Genomic DNA, 18,739 nt, shown 5'->3' on the forward strand with positions numbered 1-18,739 from the left:
AATCTCCCAAGTGAAACACAGAATGGTGTGTGTGCACTGGGGAAGGGGGGCAAGCAGGGAAGGGAGCAAGGGAGAGGATCTCCTTCTCCTTTCGTAACGGAGGGCTGGGGCGGGGGTGTTGCACCGGCTCATGGAACCAAGGGTGCAAGGGCTTAGGTCTCTTGCTTGCCCCCAACTCCTTCCCGTCCAACTTACGCTCCTGATGCTCCTTGGGAAACCTCAGCAAAGATCCTAGAACTGACATTAGCACTAGAAGGAAACCTGGAGGTCATCCCACTTGAGCCCTTCATCTGACAGGCAGGAACACTGAGGTCCCAAGAAGCGAAGGGACTCGTTTGGGTTTTTTTTTCAAGTCTGCAGATGAGCTAGAACGAGTCCCCAAGGCTGCGGGCCCAGCCCCAGCCATCACCCCATTTGACCCCCCCCCCGCAAAAGACATTCTACCTGAGCAAAACAGTGCCGTCTCCTGCTCAAGGGCCCTCTGACGAACTCTTGCCACTAAGAGGTGACGCATTAAACACACGACAGCCCCAGGAAGGGACGGGAAGGCCTCATCACCTCTCCTGTCGATGGTGTGGTCCCTTGCTCTAACCAACACTGGTCCCGAGGCAGGGGTGACACAGTCTGAGGTAACACAAAATCTCAACTACTGAAGACTCTGTCATCCAGAGGGGGCCTCTGGAATTTGCTCCAACAAAACCAGGTAAGAACCCCGGGTGCCGGGTGCTGACTTCGGTGGGTTAAAGACCACCCATACCCTAGAGTTGTATTTATAGCAGAGCAAAAGCCCACTGCAATGCCTCACAACTATTTGAAGTAAGCTTCTGAGCCAGCATTTCCCTGACCGCTCCCAGGAACATCCAAGTTCTGTGAAACGTTCATAGAATTTCATTGTTTTAAAAAAGGCTAGAGTATTATTTTTCTTCTAAGATTTATTTTATAAACATGTAAGAAAAGTCCTACGTTATTACTGGTCAGACTACACAACAACAGTCTGCCTTGAAGCCAGCATGCTATTCTCAGGTTCATCAAAGACATTCTGTCCTTCTAGTTCTTCAAAGAAAAAAATGGTTTGACTTCTAATTTACTTATTGTGTAAGATTTAAAGGCAAATACTTGTACATCAACTTATTTGTGCAGCAATTAATTAATCTGTGAAGCCGTCATTTGCTGTTAACTTTAATCCAAATTGCCTGTTAGCATTTCACCGTAACTTTAAAACTGCTCCGCGTGACAGTGGGAAGCCTACTTTAGGCAAAAGAGTTGTTGCCAGGAACGAGTTGTTTCTTTGTGTCTTCTTTGGGCTGCTGTCACTTCCTCACCAATTGGATCAGATGCTAAGAATCGGCCCAGCAGTCTCTCTTTGGGGCCTCTGATCCACCCGCCGGCTTCCTTTCTTGGTCTCCTGGGTGCAGATGAATGCTTTCTAAAAAATATTCTGGATTATCTACATGACTCTCTAGCAAATTCTTTACAAAGCCAGGTAAGCTTCAGCTCAGATACAGCCAGATCATCAAAATTTGAACTTCATGGAGGTCTACTTAATGAGATTCTTTCTTATGCAAGTGCGATTTATGCACTTGTGAACAACCTTCCTCTTTTTTGAATCTGGTAGTCTCCGCTAGAAGCAGACTAGCCTGCAGACAAAGGTGCCAGAGCTGGGTTGGCTTCCCACAATTCATTCATTTGCCAAACACTTTTTAGGCACCATTTACTCTGGACTGGCCTGGTAGGAAGAACAGATAACAACATGAAGAAGCCTGCTCACAGGGGCTGCTAGCAGGGAAAACAAAACATGAAAATAAAGTGTTGTGTGTACAAGGCAGAACCACGAGGACTAGCCTGTAAGAGGATGCCGGGGCTTCAGAGAATGGAGCTGCTCCAGCAGCTGGGGAATTCACACATCCAGCTATGTGTACAGGGGATCTGCCAGGTGCCAGGCACGGCACTCGGACTGGGGAAGCCCATGACCAAGCCAGATGCGGCCCTGCTCTCACGGAGCTCACAGTCTAACAAGAAGACAAAGCAGGAAGACGGAACTGCGACCCAGTGTGCCGGTGTGCTGGCTTGAGGGGGTACAGAGATTTGGCATTACATACGTATTTCACTTAGGCAAACATTATGGTATTTGTCTGAAAAAGTTAGGAAAAAAAAAAAGTCAAGGAAAACAGTTTTAAGTCATTTGGGCCATTCCATCTGCCACTCCGCTCCCTGAGCAGACAGGCGGGAGGGCCAGAGGTGAGCTTGTGCCCCTGCTGCTCCCGTGGCCTGTCTCAGTTCCCAAGAGCCTCTTCAAAAGCGAACTGCTCGCCTGAGTGTGAGTCTAACAGCTACAAATAAGTGTTGCTTGCATAACACGGCCCTATTTGCAGGCTAACCACTTCTCCTGGTGCTCAGCGAAAGAAACTGTGACCTATTCCTGCACAGGCAGGAACCAGCCGCACTGCACCCTGCGAGAATGGTCTTCAACATGGCGCCTTCCTCAAGGTGTCTGAAAGGAGTTTTGATTACACTCAATTTTTATCCTAGGCATGACTTTATAACCTAAACCTGGAATGTAACAAGACTCCTTCGTGGCAGTACCATGGGACACATAACAGGGCCAATAACCTTGCTCTGGAAGTTGCAGGTAGCTTCCTGGAGAGGTTTCTAAGTCCTTGAGGATGAGGGAGAGGAGAAGGCAAAGCTGAAGTGGGATGAGGAGAGGACCAGGGGGTCACTGGGGAAAGGAACAGCACTGAGCAAAGTCTGGGAGGCTGGTGAGATCAAGATGCCTCCAGGAAACCAGCAGGCAGAAGGTCGGGGAGGATGGGGAGAAGAGGCTAGAGATACTGCCAGAGGCTAGATCTTGACCAGCCTCGTGAGCTGTCAAACGAGTTCAGAATTTATCCCATCGGCAATGGTGATGCTTTTAGGCAGAGGAGTAATAGGAGTAACCTTCGTAAGAATGTTCGTCCTGAAGCACATGAAAAGATGCCCAACATCATTAGTCATCAAGGAAATGCAAATCAAAACCATAATGAGATACCAATTCACATCGAAACATAACAAGTCTTGACAAAGATGTGGAAAAATTGGAACCCTCATACATTGCTGGGGGGAATGGAAAATGGTGCAGCCACTTGGAAAAACAGTCTGGCAGCTCTTCAAAGGTTAAAGATAGAGATACCAGAGGACCCAGCAATTCCACTCCTAGGTATATAACCCAAGAGTAATGAAAACATATGTCCATGTAAAAACTTGTACATGAATTCTCACAGCAGCCTTATTCGTAACAGCCAAAAAGTAGAAACAACCCACCGGTCCATCAACTGATGAATGGCTAAACAAAATATGGTATACCCATACGATGGAACATTACTCAGCAATAAAAAGAAACGAAGTACTGACATATATTACAACATGGATGAACCTCGAAAACATGTTTAGTTAAAGAAACCAGTCACAAAAGCCACAAAGTGTATGATTTCCATTTATATGAAATGTTCAGAACAGATAAATCCATAGACACAAAAAGTAGTTAGTGGTTGCCAGTGGGGAACAGGGGATGGGGTACTGCGAATGGGTACAGGGTTTCTTTTTGATGATGAAAATATTCTAACATTGATTATGGCAATGGATGCACAACTCTGTGAATCTACTAAAAGCCACTGAAATGTACACTTTAAATGGGTGAACCGTATGCTATGTAAATTATATCTCAATGAAGCTGCTAACAACACCGAAAGTTCATCCCAGCTGCAGTGTGCAGAATGGAGAAGGAGAGACAGGGGAGAGGAACCAGTAAAGAGGCTGCTGCAGGGATGGAGTGGGAGAAGACAGTTTCTGACCTAAGGCGAGGGACTCATGGGGTCAGGCTAGAGGAGGCCAGGGGAGGAGAGGTTCCATTGTGTGCTGGGCTCCACAAGCTCTCCTGGGTAGTTGGCACCTCTCCCAAGGTGGAGAGTGGAAAACAGAAATGAGGTATCTGTAATTATTATCAAGCAGCAAAACGTATCTAAAATCTCATATGTGTAAAGACTAAACCGACTGTCCATCTTTGCTCCCCAGCTCCCAAGAAAGGGCCTGGGCTTCCAGAACCCCCCACTCGTAAGACGCTGCAAGATCTGAGTGCTTGAGTGGGCTGGAGAGTGAGAGGCTAAGGCCAATAACTTTGGGAAATAAAACTTAACGTCTTTAAAGGTAATTTTTTGGGCTGTGCGTGTTTGTGAGAACTGCAAGGCTGCTGAAGTAGGCATTTTTCTTGGTCACAACAGTTTTAACTACATACCACCGCCCTTCCTGAAAGCCTTCCTTGATTCCTAGCAAAAGACTGGTGAGGGCTGAAAGGCCATGGGACAAGTGGGCCTGAACTACTGGTGGGAAAGGGTCATGACTGGGAAACACAAGGGAAAGTCTGAGAAGGGGAGTTTTCTGAACACTGCAGAGAGAATGTCAGTGGGGACTCTGACCACGGGGGCCTCTTTGTCTCACTAGTGGCCCAGAGACTGGAGTGGGGTGGGGGTAGTCCCGTCCACAACCTCACGCACACCCTCAGTTGTCTCCTTGACACTCCCCGCACCTGCCACAGACGCTGGTGCTGGCCAGCCCGCTGCAGCCACCGCTCTGAGACAGCAAAACACCATTAAGACGCACCAACGAAGCCAGCGGCTCAGGTACCAGCCCATTCATTTGCTAGAAGGGGAAACTGAGGCCCAGGCCCACGGAGCAGAGCCAGGGGTCGGCATCTCTGACTCTACAGCCCCTGCACTTCTCACTTGACCAACCGCCCAGACCCTGGCCCCTCCTCAAGAACCTGGTTCCCAGCTGTGTGCTTCATGGGCAAAGAGCTGAGAAACCTCAGAAGCCTTAGGTCTCAACTGGCAGGGAAACCAGAACCAGCTCTTTCCTAGAATCCCACTAGGAAGCTGAAACATATCATGGTTACATGCTCTCATCTTTCTACAGGGAGGGAAAAAGCAGGTTAACCAACAAAATATGGACAACACAGTTCTTGTTGCAACTCTCAAGTCTCCCCGCCCTTCTTTATTAAACAAAGCGTTCGTTCTGCCCTCCACCGCACCGCACTGCAATCAACTGATCATGTGACCATTAGCTCAGGCAGAGCAAAGAGCTCTAGAACCCTGAGCTGCACTGGGTGCTGAACATTCCAGACAGGTGAGGGGCTGTGACATCACACAAGCAACACAGGCTTTATTCTCTTTAACTCCTAAGCTCTACTGAATTGAAGTAAGACACTATTTTTAAGCCTGCAGAGGAATACAACACTAAATACTTCAAAATAAAAATCAGACAGGAAGACAAAATAACCTACCACCTTCTCATGGTAAAATAATCTGAAAGGAGTTTAGAAATAAATGAACTAAAATTTCTGTAACTATTATCTTATTTGCCAGTTTTGCAGAGTCTTCAAGTGCCAGAACTTGGAGACAGAAAGAATAAATATCAGTGTTATCACTTCTGAAGTGATAATAAATGACAGGTTCCCATCTCAGGTGGATGGGTTTTTTTCCCTACAGCGGCCAAAAAGCAAGGTAAACTCTATGTACAACAGACAGACTATACAGTTAGGATCATTTAAAAATAATGCGGCTCCCCTCTTTGCCTTCTTCCAAAGTATATAATATATATTTAACAGCACATAAGAAGACACCACTTGAGCTTCCCTCGTAGCCAAAAGGAAATATTTTCACATATAAAAATTAAAAATTTAAACTTTTAAATCATTAATATTTTTTAAACATAATACAGACTTAAAAATTGTTCAACATTAACCCATGACCCCACCCCTAGCACAAAAATCCACCCCAAAGTCACAGTTTTTTGTTCCTAAAAATCCCACAGCACTGAACTTGATCTTCACTGCAAGCTGATTGCTAACAAGGCCCCCTAACAGAAATCCCCAGGGAGGAACGAAGGGCGATCGACGCTGCGGCTCTTATCTACCTGGGCGGCATGGGTGCACCTCTGAGGTCAGGTCCATGAGATTCGGCCCCCACACTAGGATCCTGGAAGGGTGAGCTGGCAGCTTCCCTCATCTTCCCCCTCGAAGGCTGTCCAATAAGCACCTGGGAATTGACTTTTCTTGGAAAAAGGGTGCTGGTAACAGCTGTCAGGGCCAAGGCAATAGTGAGAAGTTCAGTTCTCTGCTCTTTGGATGAACTGTGTAAAACATTTCTTTTAAAAGACACAATGTTAAAAATATTAAGAAAAATGTCTACAAAATCTGGAGGGCTGCCTTTTCCTCAAAGGGTAAAGCTTGTGGGGTGGTGGGAAAAGAAATGAGGGCCCAGAACTATAACTCTGCAGCAAAAGATTAGATAGATGCCCTTCAAAACATGTCACATTCTTAAGATGTCTTGCTGAAGTAGCAAGAGCGGAGGGTGACTGCGTGAGCCAGAACGGGAGGGGCGCCAACTCCCGCATGGGGGGTTCCTACTGTGCACCCCACCCTGCAAAAGAATGTCAGGCTTCAGGGCAGCTGCCTTGGGCCCCAAGGGCATCAGGACTCTGCCTCTGAACCAGAGCTGCTTTCCCGACTAACTTCAATCTGGAGAGATGGTAAGTTATCTAACCGGCTCTTCTTTTGGCGAGACTGTTCTTTCTCCTTAATCAGAGCCCCCCATGCCCTCTGCAGCTCGGAGTCATCTTCCTCTGTGCCGGGCGCCCTGTGATCCGCTTTCTTCGTGTTCTTTTCTTTGGTCTTGGGTGCAGATCCTAAGCGATTCCATAAACTACCTGTTTGGGTGAGAAGGCATTTCAGCTCTGGCAGTCGATGCTGAGAAACAGGGGCACTGGCAACACCTGACGTGCAGGAAGCACGGGGCGGGGGGCGGGGATGGAGCCAGCGGGGCGGCTGGGGGGTTGTCCGTGGCACCTGCAACCATGGTGCAGCCTTGGGCAGATCCTCTCCTTTCCCCGGCTGCAGTCCCCTGCCTGCAGACTGAGAGAACTGGACCCAACGGGAGATTCTCTCAGCTCGGGGATATGTGCCCCCCGACTCCACCCTACCCCATGCTAGGCACATCAGAATCACCTGGGAGGCTGCTTATACTACACCTGCCCCTGCCTGGTGAGACTCACCATCCCGTCCGTGGACAACTTCATTCTGCCAGGACTGGGCCATTCCCAAATCTTCCCAGCTACAACATTCTACAAACTGATGGGCCTGCTACACTGTCAACTTTCAGATTCTGCCCACTCTCCATTAATTTTTCAAATATTAATATTTAACAATAGAGAAATACACAGAATTTCGTAAGATAGACACTCTGTAAGGCAATTAAAAGTTTTATGTATAAGGGTTTCCCTGGTGGCGCAGTGGTTGAGAGTCCGCCTGCCGATGCAGGGGACACGGGTTCGTGCCCCGGTCCAGGAAGATCCCACATGCTGCGGAGCGGCTGGGCCCGTGAGCCATGGCCACTGAGCCTGAGCATCCGGAGCCTGTGCTCCGCAATGGGAGAGGCCACAAAAGTGAGAGGCCCACGTACCGCAAAAAAAAAAAAAAAAAGTTTTATTTATAAAAGCTATAACAATGTGGAAAAATGCCTATGATAAGATGATATATGAAAATAATAGTATATTTATATGGGTAAAGACTGGAATAGCATGAAACTAAAAAGTCTTTGTGTTAAACAGAAAGAATCAGGGGTGGGTCTTTTTTCCCATTTTCTAAATTTTCCACACTGTTACCATTATGATGATGATGATGATGATGATGACAATGACTATAATGAAAGAGGAAAAATAATTTATTTTTGTCATATGCTATTTCCTGCCTTCTGCTAACAAAGTATTTCTGTGCTACACCCATTGTCTCTGCTCTTACCCAATTCCCTTCCCCATCAGTTTTCAGTGTTACCAACCTGATTTCTTCTCCCGAGTATCAGAGTAGAGGCCTTTAACATCTTGCCTGGGAACACCTAGCCTACTATGTACATCAGAAAAGGGCTCTCTCCGAACGACTGGGTTACCACTAAAAGCCTTTTCCGGAGAATGTGGTCTTTTTCCTAATCGCTGGCGTATATCTAGAAAAAGAAAAAAAGTACTGCCATGACCACGTGCATATGCTTTGCTATCTGTACTGTCAACCTGAGATCTCTGCAGGACCTGGTACCAAATCTCCCTGAGATTTAGACACGCGCTGGACATGGGGCCCAGCACAACCAGGCTTTTAAGAGCCTTCCCTCTACAGAGTCTGGATTCTCTGGGAAAATTCAAATGAGAATCCCCAGGGGCTCGCAGGGGGAAAAAAACCTTAGCTGACTGCTCCAGAAAGGAACTTCTCAGGCAGAATTGTCTGCTTTGTGTTTTCTGTAGTAGGATCAAGCAGAGCAAATAATTTACGAACATTTCGGCTAACAAGAAATACTGCAAGCTCCCTGAGGACAGAAGCCGCAATCTCTGAACATGTAAGAAGTTCTCAATAAACTATTACATTGAACAATAGTTGTAATGAGACTGACAAAAAGCAAAGGATCAAGGGAAGATGTCCCAAATCATATTTGTTTTTCCTCCAAGCCCCGCCCCCCCAGAAACCTGCCTGTCCTCCTGAGCTCCCTCTCACAATAACAGCAACCACAAAAACACATTTATTAGCAAGTCCCTGTGCTGGGCTTTCACCCACCTTGCCTATGCTCTCTGAGGACAGCACCCCCATCTTTCAGCCCCTCAGGCCTGGGCCCTTGGCTTCTCTCCCTTTCCTCCCGCAATTCCCAGCGCCGAGTCTTCTTCCTCTCCAAGGCTGACACTGTCATCAGTTCTGCCTCCACTGTCCCTGATCTAGTTCAGGCCCTTGTTACTTACTTAACTCTCTGTCACATGCTACGCCGCCACCAAGTTACCTTTCTAAAATAGATATAAGATCAGGTTACTTCCCACCTCAAAAAAATTAGGTTTGCCAACTGAGATCCTATTTCCTCTCCGAGGCCTCACTCCTCAGTCACGTGCTCGGAGAAGCATCCCACAACAGATCTTCCCCCAAAAGATCCACCTCCCCTCTCTGCTCCCATAGCCCACTGCTTATAGTGCCCTATCACAGCACTTACTCCATTCTGCTTCAGGTGGAATTACCTGAATGTGTGCCCTTATGTTTTTCCATCTGAGTTCTATGATTACTTTGCATCCCCTGCAAAGACTTCTAACACTCCCAGCATCTAGCCCTGGCACACAGCAGGCATGGCCAAGTACCCACTATATGCGTGTTTGCACATATAAACTAACCAGTTCAAACTCTTAACCATTTATACAACAACCCGAATTAATTTCTATTATCCTTATGTATGAAGTATACCAATGACATACAGAGTAAAATAATTGTTTGGGACAAAAATATTGAAAATGAGTATTGCAAAAGTCTGATTAAATTTCATGTCCTAAAGTGCCAATGCCTAACCCAAAATTTAGAAGTGATGAATCAGGACTACTAAATTGGTCCGTAAATGACAGTGTTTTATCCAAGAACCTATCCCTGTCTGCATTTGCTTTCTGGAACTCAGAATGAAGCCCAGATACACAACTCAACAATACCTGTTTTAGTACTGCTGCCAGGTGGCCGTGGACGTGTGTGTTGACGTTTTTCATCTAACAAATGTCGGACATCTGCAAATTTCTCAGGTGTTAATTTGTTACCAATTCGGTTTTTTATATTGCTTGTAGATAGAGTATCTGCCTTCATGGAGTTCCTTTAAAAAGGGGGGTGGGGGAACAGTAAAACAACTTGAACTGTGGGATAACACTCATACAACAATCTCATACACTCTGGAAAAACAATTTAAGAAACCCAATTAACATGGCCAACCAACATTCACTTACAACACCATAAACCAGTAATTATTTGCTTACAAAAGCCAGGACCAGCCTGCTGTAAAGAGGCTGCTTGGGGTTGAGCAGGCCCGAGTCTTCCGGGGTGGTTTCCGCACACAGCATCTGCAAGCTATCGCAGAGCACGTACCTGCGAGCCCCCTCCTCCTGGGACAAACGCTAAGTAGAGGCCTGCAGAGGGCTGGAGGCCTCTGCTCACCCAGGCTGTGATCTGGCTATAGTCTAGACACAACGGAGTCTACAACCCCTTTCGTTAAAGGACAGACGTCTCTGCCAAAGACCTCTCCCACCATGTCAGGGGACGAGTTCCATTATTCTGGCAGCATTTGCCACTGGAAAGTTCTCTGAAAACTAAAAATAAGGATGTGAACAAGGCCATACAAACCAACCAGCTTAAAAGTTTTTTCTTCCCTTTTCCCAAACACACCATCAAGAGCTCTTAGAGAGCACCCCAGCCTCGAGCCCTCTCTGAGCCATGCATATGCGATCTGCCCTCAGGAATCTGCTCAGCTCCACTGGTCATCAAGGAACGCATATTAAAATAACTGTATTTTTTCGTCCATGAATAGCAAAAATCAGAGTGATAATACCTAAGGTTGGTGAATGATGTAGGCAACAGGTGGTAATTTGAGTAAAACCTTTTTGGAAGGAAATTTAGCAACATCACATTTTAAAACATGTGCCTTGACTTATGCAGTAACTAGAATTTATCTAGTTGTTGCAACAGTAAGAAAACAGAAATCCAGGGAATCCCCTGGCATCCCAGTGGTTAGGGCACTGCTCTTTCACTGCCGAGGGCCCAGGTTTGATCGCTGGTTGGGGAACTAAGATCCTGTGAGCCGCATGGCGCAGCCAAGGGAAAAAAAAACAAAACAGAAATCTCCATCAATAAGGGATTGGTTAAGTAAACAATGACACTTTCACACAATGGACTACATACACTTGAAAAATTAGCAGACGTCTACACTACATTAAATGGAAAAAGCGTATGTCAAAACAATGTAAACAGTATAACTTAATTTTTGTACAAAGATATCTATAATTTCTCTATGTGTTATGTATACACATAAAACTAGCAGGAAAGTAATTCACCCAATTGCTAACAGTCGTTCTCTTAGAAGAGGAGATTACAGGTGACTTCGCTTTCTATATCGTTACAGCTTTTATAACAAGGATCACCTCTTGTACATTAAGAGGAAAAATCAGATGCTTTTATTCAAATTCTACAAAGGACTGAAATTAGAAAAGATAAAAGTGGATATAAAATTAAGAGGCATCAAGAAGAAGTTAGTAACTGGTATTAAGAAGAACTTAGTAATTTTTTAAATCAAATTAAAAGCTAGCACTGATAAAAAGAAAAAAATATTTTTACCTGATATTTTTCAGCTGAGATTCCACTTCGTCCGCATACATTGTCATTTTCATGCTCTTCTTTGGCGAAGGGGTGGAAATCATTTTCAGTTCGAGATCATAGTCCATTTCATCCGAGTCTGAGCCGCTGGCACTGGACCGCCTAGACGTGCTCCGCTCCCGGGTCTGCTTGAGGGCTGGGAGCTCCTCGTGGTACTCCACCACCACCCTGTCATCAGCATCCATGTCCTGGTCCGCCTCTTCCTCCTCCTCCTCTTCCTCCTCCTCGATGGGTTCCTCAGGAACATTCACTAGTCCTAAGGAATTTAACCAAAAAACATTAGGAAAAGCCCTAAAACTAACAAATCCAATTTTCTATTCTACGTCAGTGACCTTTTTAAAAGATGGGATTCCCATCCTTAGAGTTTATTGGGGCATTATGTATAATAGTGCTAATCTGCTTACCATTCTGATCCCGACAACAAAGAATGTCTAGGTAAAGTATGAACGAGCAGCCTGATGCCATATTACAGAGTTATCTAAAATACAGACCCTCATCATTATTCACAGATTCTGTATTTGTGAATTTGCCAATTTTATTTGTAACTCCAGAATCAAAACCCATGGCGCTTTCGCGGTCATTTGTGGACATGCACAGGAGCAGCAAGAAATTTGAGGCACCAGCCATGCATGTTCCCAGCTGCGGGCAAGCAAAGCCACATCTTCTTTGTTTTCTCTCTCACACTGTAAACAAGTGTCCTTTTTGTAGTCCAGCGAGTGCTAATTTTTAACACTTTTGTGGCTTTTATTGGTGATTCCCTTGTTTAAAATAGCCTCTGAGCATAGTTCCAAAGCTGTCTAGTGTTCCTAAACGCAATGAGGCTGTGATGTGCCATATGGAGAAAATACGTGTGTTAGATAAGCTTTGTTCGGGCATGAGTTACACTGCTGCTGGCCTCGAGTCCAATGTTAATGAATCAACGGTATGTAGTAAATGAGGTGTCTTTAAGCAGAAACACACATCAAACAAAGTTATATACTGATCAGTTGACAAAAATGGTGTGATTAGGGCTTCCCTGGTGGCGCAGTGGTTGAGAGTATGCCTGCAGATGCAGGGGACGTGGGTTCGTGCCCCGGTCCGGGAAGATCCCACATGCTGTGGAGCGGCTTGGCCCGTGAGCCATGGGTGCTGAGCCTGCGCATCCGGAGTCTGTGCTCCACAACGGGAGAGGTCACAACAGTGAGAGGCCCACTTACCGCAAAAAAAAAAAAAATGGTGTGATTAGAGTCTCTGAATGGTTTTCAATGATCACGGTGACTTTATAGAACATAACCACCATGAATAATGAAATGTACCTTTAAAAGTCATGGAAAAATGCTTGTAAGTGGAATGCTTGAAGCAGAATATAAAATATATGTCCACAACAGTTATTATAGTATTTATTGTGAAAAGAGACAAAGGAAAAATGTAAAATGAAATCAGTTGTTAATCTTGGAGTGCTAGAATTAGAGGCAATTTGTTTTTTAATTTCTTTAATATGAATGTAAAGATTATATAATGAAAATAAAAGTAACTGAAATTGGAAAAGCCTAACTGTGTATCAGAAAAGTATGTGCGTTAAGATGCAGATTTCAAATATACAAGTTTGGATATTCACATGAAATTAAAATGTAGAGATTTCATCTCTCCCTGTCCCTATTACAATGATAAATGTGTATGCGTGTTATTCTGTGTTTGTATGCTGACTTGGCTGGTTCTACAAAGCATATAGAAGATTTTCACAGATCAGACTCAAAATAAACAAATCTTTATAAAACTTAATGAAAATGGTTCTTTCACAATAAGCACCAAAAGGAAGGTCGGAAGGAAGGGAGGACGGAAGGAAGGGAGGAAGGGAGGCAGGGGGGGTGGGGGGGGGGGGAGGGAGGGGAGAGAGAGGAAGAGAAAAAGGAAGAAAAAGAAAAAAGAAGAAACAAAATGAAACCCAAGTCATGATATCCCACTTTACTGAGGCATTCACGTGCACAAGCCAATAAGCACAGAACGCTAAACATAGCAGCTTATTTTCATCAGACAAAGGAACGATCAAATCAACTCATCCAACAAAAGAATTAAAAATTTTTTCATGCAGCTTTTGATATTAATAGGAAAATTAGATTCCTAAGAAAAGTTTTAATTTTTCCTACATCTTGCCTTTATTGTTAGAACGGCTTTTATAAAATCATTTGACCTCTTTGTACGGGGCAATTTCAAATTAATTGTGACTTGACTTACTTTCCTATATGTTGGCAGAGGGTGAGGGCAAGGAAGAGAGGATGATAAAGTTTGGAACCTTAAGAGACTGTATTAAGAATAAAAATATGATTTCAGGAGCCAAACATGTGTCTACCCAAGAGCTGAGCAGGCAACTACCGGAATGTCGGTGTTCATAGGATGTCAAGCCAACGTCGTCCCCAATCAGGGCTCTCTTCTTGATCACATCCCGCTGAATGCGACGGGAATGGTATCTTCGCTTCCTGCAACATTGCCAAAACAAGCACATAATCAAAAACCAGCAGGAAGGGCCTTGAAATCCACTAGTTAATTTCAACTACACCCTGACACAATGTTAGGTGCTGAAACCGAGATATTTCACATGAAACTGAAAGTCAGCATTCTCACACCATTTACCACAGTTAAAAATCTTGAATTCTTTCTTCTTGTTTTCCTTCACGTCCACATACGGTGTTGACATTCCACTGCAGAATACCAACTGAAGGATTATGAAAAGCTTACATACTATTTAAACTATTGTATTTTAAGGTTTTGGACTCACCAAGAATTACTAAGAATTCCTTTCATGCCTCCGTAATTTGGATTCCCATATTTCATGTAATACTGACTTCTTCTTGCTGCTCCAAGTTCCTTTTTGTCATCTAAAAATTAATTACAAGTTACCAAGGATTTCCTGTGAGTGTGAAGACAATGTTGAATGGGTTTTAAAAAAAAAAAAGAATTTTTTCATGGCTGGGATCAGATCAGCACAATCAGCCAACAAAAGGGGAGGACGCACTAGAAACACTCACTCTCTGAGCGCCTCCTAACGCACTGCCTTGTGGAGGGGGTGGAGCAAAATTCAGAGACGAGGGAGGTTAAGCTGCTGTTAGGGAGCTGACTTCATAGAGAAAATACTATTAACAACAATACAATATACTAGGTTCCAAGAAGCACAGGGGAACATCAGTTATCACCAGCCTTCAGGAATCAAAAAGGCTTTTAGAAGAGGTGGCATTTTCACTGCCCCCTGAAAGATGATACTCACTTCTGAATGACAACACTCCAATAACACAGAATCAGGGTCAAAGAAACAGATTATACACAGGTCCATGTATTTGGCAAACCATTTTTTTTCCAGTTTACCGTGATGTTCCTCAAAATGGCTTAAGGAAAACAGCACAGCACCATATATCCAGAATGCACACAAATGGTCCCTCGAATAAGTAAATGAAGACAAGACCCCATTTATCAAGTTAAAATGCCAGTTAACAGGAAGAAAAGGTGGTCAGTGAGCACACATATTTTCATAATATAAAGGTCTCTTGACAGCTCCCTGGGCACTCACTGAACGCAAGGGATGAACACCAATGAGAATGTACCCAGTGCTAGAGATAAACTTGGTGTCACAAACCAGAATGTGCACCCTACAAAAAGCATGCCCACCAGCTCCCTGGAGAAATGGCTGATTCCAGATCTGGGGCAGGGAAAGTACAAGTTGAGTCTGGCAAAACAAGATGTTTTATTGTGCCATAAAGAAAGAACTCAAAGAATCATGAAGGCGTGTCACAAGAACACAGTTTGAAGAGGCTCTACTTGCCAAATCCAAAATAATTTGTGAATCAAAATAATGATAAAATGGATGATAACCCATTGAATAAAACTCCATGAATCTAAACTGATATAAGTAAAAAAGATAAGTAAACACATAAACAAATGGGTAAAAAGGGAAAGCTCTTCCTTACGGCAGACTGCCAACTAATAAATGAGAGAGCTAAAAAGTCATCAATGGATCTAAAGCTACGGCATGGAAGTTGGATGAGGAACAGGCTATTTACATAACCTCAAAGCATCTCCCCACAAACCTTTAAATTATAAATGGAAAAAGAGTAACTTTATAGTGGAGAAACCTGGCAATCATTACCTTAACCAAGTGATAAAAGCTAACATCCTCAGGAAGGGGATAAATAAATACAATGTGCCTCCTGACATGATGCACTGAAAATGACACAATGTCACGTCTGTGGTATAAACGCACAACCCAAATTTAATTAGGAGACATCAGACAAACTAAGGGGCAGCCTATAAAATAATGAGCCTATCCTCTTTAAAAATGTCCCAGTCAAGGAAAACAAAGGAGTAGTTCCATATGCAGGGAGACTAAGGCAACACGGCAGACTTAAACACCCGGGCCTAGAGTGGATCCTAGTTCAGTGGGGGAGTAGTATAAAGAACAATCCAAATGTATTTGATAATCATCATTGTCAGCAGCAGCAGCAGCATGAACTCTTAACACTGACACAGCACTCACTGTGTGCCAGGTAGTTTTTTCTTCCCCCAGGTAGTTTAAATATACAGAGTGGGGAGCTGGTACAATCTGAACGTGGGCTCCGAATTAGGTAACAGTATTGTATTAATGCTAAGTTCCCTGATTTTGATAACTGTGTGTAAAACCAAGTCCTTGTTCTTCAGAAATACTTACTGAAGTATTCAGGGGTGAAGAGTTGTCATTTCCAATTAACTCTCAACTGACTCAACCCCCACCACCACACACACATTATTAATGTGTACCCAAATCATTATGTGTAAAAAGCCTTATGAATTGTTAAGAGGCTTTTTATTTAATTCTTTAGAGAATTAGAGTTGAATGGCGCTACTAGCAATGTCCAGGAAGGTATTGCTATGATACCTAAAATACAATTTTAAAGTTTTCATAGTTCAGATGATAAACTGGCTGAAAAGCACATGGGACAAACCAGCTTTGACAGAAAATAACTTACTTTAGCTAGAAACCACAAAAGTGTACAAATAACTAATATTCACTTTCAATGTGTGAAATTCCAACTCAGGCAGCAAGTCATTGATTTTATAAGCACAGAATATTACAGTTTGAAGGATCTTTGAGATTACTTGACCTAGGTTCTGATTCAAGAGAGGTGTCACTCAATAAAAATCACTTTGATTAAAAATAAAAATAAATAAAAAATAAAAATCAATACCAATTATCATTTACCTTTTGTAGCAAATCTCATGAATAACCTATTTCCTTTAGCAAGTTTGTTCGCTGGACGAAGATCATTTCTTAGCAGAGATTCTTCTTCTACCTGAGACAACGTGTCCAACTTAAGAAAAAAGAGCATTTTCGACATAAAAATTAAAGCCTTTTTCATATTCATTCAGCAGCAAAGTTACCACTGATTAAGAAAGCAATCTACCTTTACTAATACCCATCAGCATTACAGCACCAGTTCCTCTGCAGGATGTCTAAGTCAGAGGTCTTCCCTGACCACCTTGTCTAAAAGAATCGTCTCCATCATTCTCTATCTGCTTACCCTTCTTTACTTTTCTTCACAGCACTCATCACTTCCTGACATTATATTACATATCTGTGTATCAGTGTATTGTCTGTCTACCCCACTAGAATGTAGGCTCCGACAGGGTAAGGACTTTGTTTTGCTGGACGCTATACCCCCAGCACCTAGAATTTGGTATATGGTAGGCATTTAATAAATAATTTTAAAATGAATACACTTTAATATTTCCAACAACAGTACATATGCCATTAGGAAATATGCCATTACTTGCTATTCCTTAATTTTACTGATTTGATAGCATTTCAAAGGATTTCTCAATAAAACCATTTCCTTTCATACAGAAGTGTGAGTACTAAGATCTCAAGATGAATCATTCATTATAGCCACACGAACTTAAAGGCCAAGAGCCTGGTGCCCCCTCAGGAGGTATAATGGTGAAAGCCAGAGGAGGAACACAACGTACTGTATTAAGTCTTTAAGGCTTAAATACCAAGACAGTAAGCAGTTGTTTACAGTGAAACCTTACAGACACCTTTGCCCTCTCACTGACCTCTACATCACTTGCGTTCTCATCTTCAACTTCTCCTTCTTCAGCCTCATCGTCGTCGGAACTGTCTTCCTGCTTGTCTAAAACGGAACGTGAGGGACAAGATGAATCTTAACTCCATCTCATGCATGCTAAGTCTAATACTTTCTCCTCCTCTTTGCTAATGATGCAAAGCATCACAGCTTATTTCAGAAATAACTGGCGATGAGATGCTTTGAACACTGCACAGAAACTCAAGTTGTAAAGGACAGGACTTTTAGCCCCAAAGTCCCTCCTTTGTGGTCAGTTACCTTTTTTACTTTTCTCAGACGACTTGTCCTCATTGGCATCCCTGCTTCTTATCTTATCCAGGGCTGGCAGGGAACTCATATTGATAAGGGCTCGTGTGGCTGTCATTTCATCCAACCAAACCACATTACCTAAAATAAGATAACACGTTACATCACATCCAAATGGTTAAGTTTCTTGAGAACAGAGACTACATCATATTCACTGCTAAAGTCTCATTCAGCTATGGACTGGCATCAGTAAATGTACACACCAACTAATGAAAGGAACTACAGAACCTGGTAGTAAATCTTCTTTGATAAAATCAACCTAGAGCTACATTCCCAAACTGGGTCCACAAAATAATGGTCAAGTATTCCATGAAAAGGGGTTCTGTGTATTAAAACTGCCTGGCATACAGCGGCTGTTATACATAAGTGTTAGCAGTTCTTGATGATGATGGTGGTGAAAATTCTCAAATAAATTTAGATTATCCTTTATTCTACTGCCCCCTACATGGAAGCCCTCTGCTGCTCCTTGTTATCCAGACATGCTAAATGATGTTTCCCTACTGTGAAGTGTGGGTGACGATGGCATCCATGGGATATATAGAATGGAGGCGTGACAGCCACCTGGCTTTGCAGCAATCAATTTAATTTGCTTCTTTAAGAGAAGTTAGCAAGAAAAGGTTTTTGAGAAGTTTAACTTTAAAGCAGCGTTTCTCAAACTTATGTTACTCCTGTATCTCAGTTTGGGAAATGAAAGTCTAAAGAGTCTCATCTTTGTTAATAATACGCCACATGGTCTTGAGCAAATAACCTCCCGCTTCTGTTTCTCAGTTTCTGATGTACAATACGAGATAGGTGAACTGGATGATTCTAAGGGTTCCTCTGACTCTAACATCCCTTAGCTACAGTTTTAATTAGATAAATCAGGCGTTAGCAAATCCAGCCCACCACCTGCTATCATTGATTCATTCATCCATCCATCCATCACCCATCCATTTATCTATTTATACTTGAACCGGCTTTATTTAGTTATAACTAACGTATAATAAACTACACACCTGCCACCTGTTTTTGTAAACAAAGTTCTACAGAGAACAGCCAGGCTCATTCAGTTATATTGTCTATAGCTGCTTTCACGCTACAACGGCAAAGCTGGGTAGATTCCACAGAGACTGTA

At 43.4% G+C, this 18,739-nt stretch overlaps 1 protein-coding gene across 1 annotated transcript in view; it reads right to left on the reverse strand.

Moving 5' to 3' along the window:
- Positions 1 to 2,147: 2,147 nt before the first annotated feature.
- NCBP3 (nuclear cap binding subunit 3) overlaps positions 2,148 to 18,739 on the reverse strand; it is a 30,587-nt gene continuing 13,995 nt past the window's right edge. The window contains exons 5-14 of the mRNA XM_030861741.2: positions 17,578 to 17,706; positions 17,291 to 17,367; positions 16,440 to 16,548; positions 13,989 to 14,088; positions 13,586 to 13,689; positions 11,195 to 11,489; positions 9,529 to 9,683; positions 7,866 to 8,027; positions 6,576 to 6,738; positions 2,148 to 6,109 (exon numbers count right to left, since the gene is read on the reverse strand). Coding sequence (XP_030717601.1) covers positions 6,001 to 6,109; positions 6,576 to 6,738; positions 7,866 to 8,027; positions 9,529 to 9,683; positions 11,195 to 11,489; positions 13,586 to 13,689; positions 13,989 to 14,088; positions 16,440 to 16,548; positions 17,291 to 17,367; positions 17,578 to 17,706 — 1,403 coding nt within the window. The 3' untranslated portion in view covers positions 2,148 to 6,000. The remainder of the gene's footprint in view (positions 6,110 to 6,575; positions 6,739 to 7,865; positions 8,028 to 9,528; positions 9,684 to 11,194; positions 11,490 to 13,585; positions 13,690 to 13,988; positions 14,089 to 16,439; positions 16,549 to 17,290; positions 17,368 to 17,577; positions 17,707 to 18,739) is intronic.

This window comes from Globicephala melas, chromosome 20 (genome assembly GCF_963455315.2).
Source record: "Globicephala melas chromosome 20, mGloMel1.2, whole genome shotgun sequence".
NCBI classification, from domain to species: domain Eukaryota; kingdom Metazoa; phylum Chordata; class Mammalia; order Artiodactyla; family Delphinidae; genus Globicephala; species Globicephala melas.